Here is a 7,040-nt window from a genome sequence, read left to right as displayed (position 1 = left end):
ATTAATTTTTCTTGGGTCTTTTATTCTCTTTAATGACTCCGGTATTAATTTCTTTTTCTTCTGAAATTTTTTGCGTGATTGTGTACTTGGTTTGCTTTTTCTTACTTTGCTGTTTTCCCAAATGTCATGAATATTTCTCACCAGTATTTCCATAAGCTTAAAAAGATCAATGGATAGATTGAAGTAAATCAGCATAAACCAACCAGCACACTAGGAGCTTCTCCAGACATTGGTCCAACCAAGGTTAAGGGAAAAGAGGAGGATTGCAACACTTACCTTCTTTTTCCTGCCATTGCCCCACTTTCGCTGAGACTGGCTGGAAAGCCCAGCCATCGCACAGCATTGGAGGGAACCTTACCTAGACAGGTAAGGGACCACAGTTGCCCTCTGAACTTTCCTGTTTGGAAAACAGCTTTGCATCAACTCATGATGAAACCCACAGCCCTAAAAGGAAAATTTCTCTAAGGAAAATAATCAGTTGAGCTGTGGCACCTGAGGGCACCGACTCACGGTTCCGCTGCCCTGATGGTTGTGATTTGCAGGGCCCCCAACCAGGCAGGCACACTCTTTGGGAACAGGGACAGCTATAAATAAGATCCAGGGCCTCTCCATGCATCCAAAGAGAAAAAAAAGTAAGGAGACAGCTGTGGGGTGATTTAATTGCAAAAATAATATAGCAGCATTGAGTACTGAGTACATTTAGCCAGAGCTCCCAGGTTCTGCCAAGCATTAAGGGCTTTTTGCATGGATTCAGAAAATCCAGGTATTTTGAAGTACAAATCACATTTTTGATAAAGCAAAGCTGTGGCTTCATGGTGGCACGTCAAGCAGCAATAGCTACTAAAGGCTATCTGCTTCCTCCTGCAGGGAGAGGGGAAATCAAGGGGCTCTCTGTTTATTGCCCTCTTATTGTCGGAGTGTTTTCACAGGTGTGAAGTACTGGGCTCTCTTGTAAATCTACCAGCGCTTGAAAATAAGGCCCCAGACAGCTTTGCACTGCTGAATACAGCAGCAGGGAGAAATCACCACTAATTGGGCTAGCAAGGAAAGGGAGGAGTAGGAAAACTGAGCCTTGTGCACACAGGTGCAATCCACTGATGCATCACAGATACCGTCCTTTACAGATAATCTGCGGGTTATTCATAGAACAGGGATTTTGTTGAAGAAAACCCGATAGTTTAAATGTCTTTCTTTTTTCTGTATGTTCACCGATTGCTGTGCTGTACCTGGACAGAGTCCAAGGCAAATCCCAGATGAAAAATTATTATCTAGCAACAAATACTTGAAAACAGTTCTTTAGCAGCAGCCTAGGAAATCTGGAAAAATGCAGAATGTTAGAGTCTGAGTAAATCGATGCTGAAATATGTATTTGCTTAATAGATGCTTCCATGTACAGCACGTTCAACTGGCTTGTGTAAGAGTATCAACTTTAATATTTGACTTAGAATTTAATATAAAGGTGACTGATCACAAAACACAGTCAGATTTACCAGCTCCCAGGAACGAACCTTTTTATGAAACTAAAAATTACACTTATAAAATCAGCTGAAAAGGAGTTAGCAAGATCAAACTTCCAGCTTGCTGACCGAACTCCTGATTAAACTCTGATGAAAGTTAGGGAGCTAAATGAACGTCTACCAACCCAAAATTCAATTCACCCTGAAAAAAGGAGTAACTGTGTCTAATGGGGGGGGGGGATGTGAGCAATATGGAGTCAGCCCGCTGGTCCCAGGGGATGTGTTGGCTCAGTGGGGGAACTGGGGAAATCCAGTGCAGCAGCAACAGACAGCTGGGGGGGGGGGGGGGGGGGGGGGGGGCGGGGACGAGCCTCCAGCCACCCTGCTCCTGCTAATGGCCTCAGCAGGACAGGGGATTCCCAAGCCTTTGTGTAACACAATTCCTTCCTCTGTTCTAAAGGGGACACGGGACTACTTGGGAAGCGGGCCAGCTCCCGTGATTTTCTCTCGTCTCGTAATGTTTACCGCTGGATTTAATGCCATCGCTCAGAGCCGTACGATATGATGAGCTTTGCCGCCTCTTTTGGCTCTGTAACTGAAGGCGAGCTCCTACCTCTTAAAGTCGGAGGGGGGGGGGGAACTCTTGCATGTGACCTCAGTGCTCCCTGAAGATGGCCTCAAGCCTACAGAAACGAGAGAGAAAGTGAAACCTGCCCTCTGGGAGGAGGCTGTAAAGGGGGATCGGACCAGTATTACACAGAGTAGCAAAAAAGCAGGTTTGAGTCCGCAGTTTGAGATCCTGGCCCCATCAGCACACCCTACAATGTCTCAGAACATCTTGCCACAGTTCACAGGAATAGGAGATTGGATAACTCATGTTGGAAAGGACCTGGGGAGGTGTCTGGTTCAACCTCCTCCTTACAGCAGGATCAGCTCTGAGGTCAGACAAGGACACTCAACGTTTAATCCAGTCTTGAAAACCTCCAAGGACAGAGCCTGCTCAGCCTCGCTGGGCAGTCTGTGCCATGGCTGTCCAAGAGAAAAAAAGTTTTGCCTTACAACCAGGCAGATCCTCTCGTTTCAGTTGATGCCCATTGTTCCATGTCCTCTCACTGGGAAGTGCCTGGCTTTGTCTTCCTGCTGCTATGGGCTATCCCCAAAGCTGTCTTAGCTCCAGCTCCCTCTGCCTCTCTAACCAGGACAAGTGCTCCAACCGTGAGTATACTGGGAGCCCGCAGCCCAGCACCCCCAACCCCCCCAGAGCTGACTCTGTGCTCACCCAGCCCAGTGCCACCAAATCCCTGACCAGCACCACCCTCCTTTCCCAGCCCAGCACACCCAACACTCTGATGGGACAATCCATATCTTCACCCCGTGCCTGAACCACTGACCCTGCTGACCACTCCATCCCCCCAGACCAGCACCCCCAAAGCTCTGCTGGAGTGATTTCACATGCATCCCTCCCCCACCACCCACCACCCCCAGTTCCCACAAGACCCAAGCCCTGCTGAGACTCACCCTATCTTCTCCAGCCCAGTACCCCCAATTACCCTGGCAACCTTCCTACCCTTCCCATACTGGTACACAAAATCCTACTGGGATTCCCCCAACCCAGCACTCCAAACCCTGCCAGGACCCTCTCTGGCCCAGCACCCCAAACTCTGCTGGGTCCCCCAGCCATCCTCCTCAGCCTAGCATCCCAAACTTCACCAGGACCCCTGTGACCCAGCACCCCAAACCTCACCATGACTTCCCTAACCCAGAACCTCAAACCCTGCCAAGACCCTGATCCCCATAGAATCACAGAACGGTTTGGGTTGGAAGGGACCTTAAAAAAGTCATCTGGTTCCACCCCCCTGTCATGGGCAGGGACACCTTCCACTACACCAGGTCGCTCGAAGCCCTGTCCAGCCTGGCCTTGAGCACTGCCAGGGATGGGGCAGCCACAGCTGCTCTGGGCAGCCTCTGCCAGCACCTCACCGCCCTCACAGGGAAGAATTTCTGCTTAATAACCAGTCTAAATCTACCCTCTTTCAGTTTAAAACCCCTCGTCCCATCACTACATGTCCTTGTAAGAAGTCCTTCTCCAACTTTCTTGTCAGCCCCTTCAAGTACTGGAAGGGGCTGTAAGGTCTCCCCAGAGCCTTCTCTTCTCCAGGTTGAACAGCACCAACTCTCTCAGCCATCCGCATCCTCATCCCCATCCTCATCCTCATCCTCATGCTCCATTTGCATTCACATCCTCATCCTCCATCCCCATCCTGCATCCACATCCCCATCCACATCCTCCATCTCCATCCTCATCCACCATCCTCCATATGCACCCCCATGTGGGAAACCTCAGCTGGTCCAAGGGATCAGAATACGAGCTTAACATTAGCCTTGAACAGATATCCATGTATCCTTGAAGAGCCTGGGAAAGTCATGAGAAGAGCTGAGCCAACAAGGTAAGGAACTGCCAGATGGGCAAGTAGAAGAAGTGTATCAAAGATGTAGCAGAGAAAAGGCCATCCAACCATGAACTGATGGTCTGTGAGTGAACCAATCATGTACAGATACCTATTCTTAAGAAATATATAAAAAGGCTTGTTAGAACCTCCATCCCCATCCCCACTCTCATCCACATGCTTATCCTCCATCCCCATCCTCCATCCCCATCCTCATCCCAGTCCTCATCTCCACCCTCATCCACATGCTCATTCTCCATCCCCATGCCCATCCTCCGTGCCCATCCTCCGTCCCCATCTTCATTCTCATTCTCCATCCCCATCCCCTCGCCCGCCGGCCCCACCCCCGCCCCGCCCGCCCCCGGGTGTGGCCGCCCCCGGCAGGGGCCGGACGGGGCGGGGGCGGCCGGGGGCCGCTCTTTGTGCGCGGCGGGGCCGCTCCGGTCCGTTCTGCATCGCTCCGCACCCGCCATGGCCCCCCCGCGCCGGGCGCACGGCTGCGGCAGCGGCGCGTTGCTGGGGCGCTTCGGCGTGTTGCTGCAGTCGCTGCTGGCCCTGTGCGCCTTCAGCACCCTCATGCGTGAGTACCGGGGGGCGGCGGGCCCCGGCGGGGGGGAGCCCGGCGCGGGGTGCAGGGCTGGGGGGCGGCAGCTGCCGGCTGCTTCTTAGAACTCCGGTGTCCAGCCTCAGCTTGCCGGCAGGGCAGCCCCGGCGGCTGCGGTCCCGTCTGTTAAAACTCGGCGTGCGGGAGCCGTTGCTCAGTCACTTGGAAAATTTTAATGATGCGCGAAAGCTGATGGTGGGAGCGGGGGGTTTACGAGGAAGAAGCGGATAAAAATAGGGCGGGTGTCGGCTACGGTGCGGCTGGGTTAGAGTAACCCGCTCTTAATTGCGCTGTGATGTTGTTTTCTTTAATTTTGCGCAAACCGTAAAGTTCTAGCACTTGGGAGGCTGGGGAGAGGAGGTTGGTGGGAGAGTGTTTTCGTGAAGGGGTGGTATGGACAGAAAGCAGCCGAGCAGTGTCAAAAGGTGGGGGACACTAAGTCTGAAAGACCCGACAAAATTTACTGTTGCCTTGTGCTGCAGCTGCGTCTGACTTGGAGCAACGTGCGCGTGCCTTCTTTTTTGGGTTAAGTGGTTTAGCACGAGTTGAGTAACATGCCAGCAGTCGGTCTGTTTTTCTTGTCTAAAAGCCTGTGGTGACAGTGAGCTGAAACCTCCAAGTATTCTGCCTAACTAGCTGCAGATTTTGAGGCTCGCTTGCCCCTCTCTGCTTTCTGGAAACTGCTTTCAAAGGGCTCCAGTGCTGCGGTTAACACCAAGCTGCCGGGGACAACTGCAACAAGTTCTTCCTGCGATATCCGATAGCTTTTTCCAGCTGGAATAGCCCGGTTGCAACGCTTCGCTGCTTGTGTTTCACCAAATATTGACAGTAAGAGCAGATTAATTTTGTGTGTGTGTGTTCCCCATGGTGATGTGCGTGTGGGCGTTTAACTGTGCTGTAAGCTCCATGGGGTGTCCCGTAAAATCAAGGACACCAGTTAAACATATCAAAATACTCTTGTGGATGAAGGCTGCATAACCCCTGCTAGCAAATTATCAGCTCTGGGTGAACTGTTGTCCTCCCCCTGATGCAAAGATTTCCTTGAACATTAACAACCTCTCTGTTAATGAGGAGAAACCGAAAGCTGATCCTGGGCGGTTTCGTTGTGAATCTGCTCAGTGACTAAGGCTGTGAAGGGAACGGCTGGCTGGGACCCCAAAAGCAGATGTGTTTACAGCCCTGGGATCTCAACCGCGGTACCTCCTCTGGCTGCAACTGGGCTGGTGGTCCCTGATTCACCCCAGCTGTTTCTTATCTGTGCCCACTCACACACCTAGCTGGAGGCTTGCTCAGATGTGCGGGCTGTTTGTATGCATACTCTTAACCCAGGACGGTTGAGTGGGCTTACCAAAGACTTTACATAAGGCAGTAACTTGCTCTGAAGCAGCTTTTGGGCTGTTCACATGGCCCGTTCAGTTGTCAGCCTCCTGGGGAGGAGAAGGCTCCAGCAGCTGGGAGGGATGGGAGCCTCTTGAGCTGGTGGTGATGTGTGTCCAGAATCAGAAAGGTTCCTGGGAACCTTGATTGCATCTTAACTCCATCCAGCCCAGCATCAAGTCAGGAAGTCCCAGGTGGATGGCTCATCCAGAACTTGGGACACCAATGTCACCGCAGTCAGCGTCAGCCCTTCTTTGATGGCACTTCCTTCAGTACTGTGACATTCCTGGGTGCGTGTTTCTGTTTGTGTGTCTGTCATTTCTGCTTTAATAGGATGTTGCAGGCTAGCTTGTTCAGTCTTACAGGTCAGTGAGTGAAATTCACTTCCTATTGGAATGCAAGCCAGTGACTTTTGCATTCTTTCTACTTTAAAGTGCCAGCTCAACTTGGCTATAGAGGCACCTGAATTTGAATAGGTAAGACTTCCAAATTGTGCAGATGCTGTTCAGAGCACTTGAAAGCATCTAGAGGAACTCAAACTAGCAGTAACATGGTGCTCTGCAAAGGTTTGCAGGTGTGTGTGCGTGGGATGCGCTCACAGAGCGTACATCCAGAATGTGGGTCCCAAGTGTGGCCCACTGCAGGAAGGATAAAGTTTTGTGGTTTTATCAAAGACTTTGTGTCCTTAAATTTCTGTTTCTTGGGGCTGTGGAAAGATTCTCTCCTGCCAACCTCGTAGGAGAACCTAAAGGAGGAGAAATTTAGTCTTGCATGATTGTCTGAATGGGGTGTGTGGGGTGGTTGCTCCCCATTGCTGCGGGTTATGTGAGATGGGTCGTTTGTGTGATGAAAACAGAACCCAGAAGTAGTGATGGCCAGCCTTGGCGGGGAGTCAGGGAAGCTGTTTAGTGTGGTTAATATGTCTGTCAACTCCCATCAGCAGTAGTGATTGGACAGAGTTCACTTGAGCCTACAAATCCTCTCTTGCTTTTCCAGCAAGAAGGACTTTAAGTTTGTGGTCAAGGCTAATTCCAAGATGGTCCAGGGCTTGCTCTGGTTGCAGCTTTGCTCTATTTGGTAATCAAATTAAATGAGTTGTCCTTCCCACTTGCCTGCGGTGGCTTTGGAGGCACTTTGGCTGTAGGGGCACTTGCT

The 7,040-nt window shown here is 51.2% G+C and overlaps 1 protein-coding gene across 2 annotated transcripts in view; it reads left to right on the top strand.

The window, feature by feature from the left end:
- The first annotated feature begins 4,277 nt into the window (after window positions 1-4,277).
- Window positions 4,278-7,040, top strand: part of LOC101913677 (store-operated calcium entry regulator STIMATE-like) — a 35,419-nt gene continuing 32,656 nt past the window's right edge. The window contains exon 1 of one of the 2 annotated variants that reach the window (XR_008747753.1): window positions 4,278-4,484. Coding sequence is in view for 1 of the 2 variants with exons in the window: in XM_055807934.1 (XP_055663909.1) it covers window positions 4,376-4,484 (109 nt within the window). In the remaining variant the exon portion in view is untranslated. The remainder of the gene's footprint in view (window positions 4,485-7,040) is intronic. The other variant, XM_055807934.1, reaches the window with a different exon arrangement.

Source organism: Falco peregrinus, chromosome 6 (assembly GCF_023634155.1).
Source record: "Falco peregrinus isolate bFalPer1 chromosome 6, bFalPer1.pri, whole genome shotgun sequence".
NCBI classification, from domain to species: domain Eukaryota; kingdom Metazoa; phylum Chordata; class Aves; order Falconiformes; family Falconidae; genus Falco; species Falco peregrinus.
The sequence above is the reverse complement of the archived record's forward strand: the minus strand, read 5'-3'. Positions and strand labels throughout refer to the sequence as shown.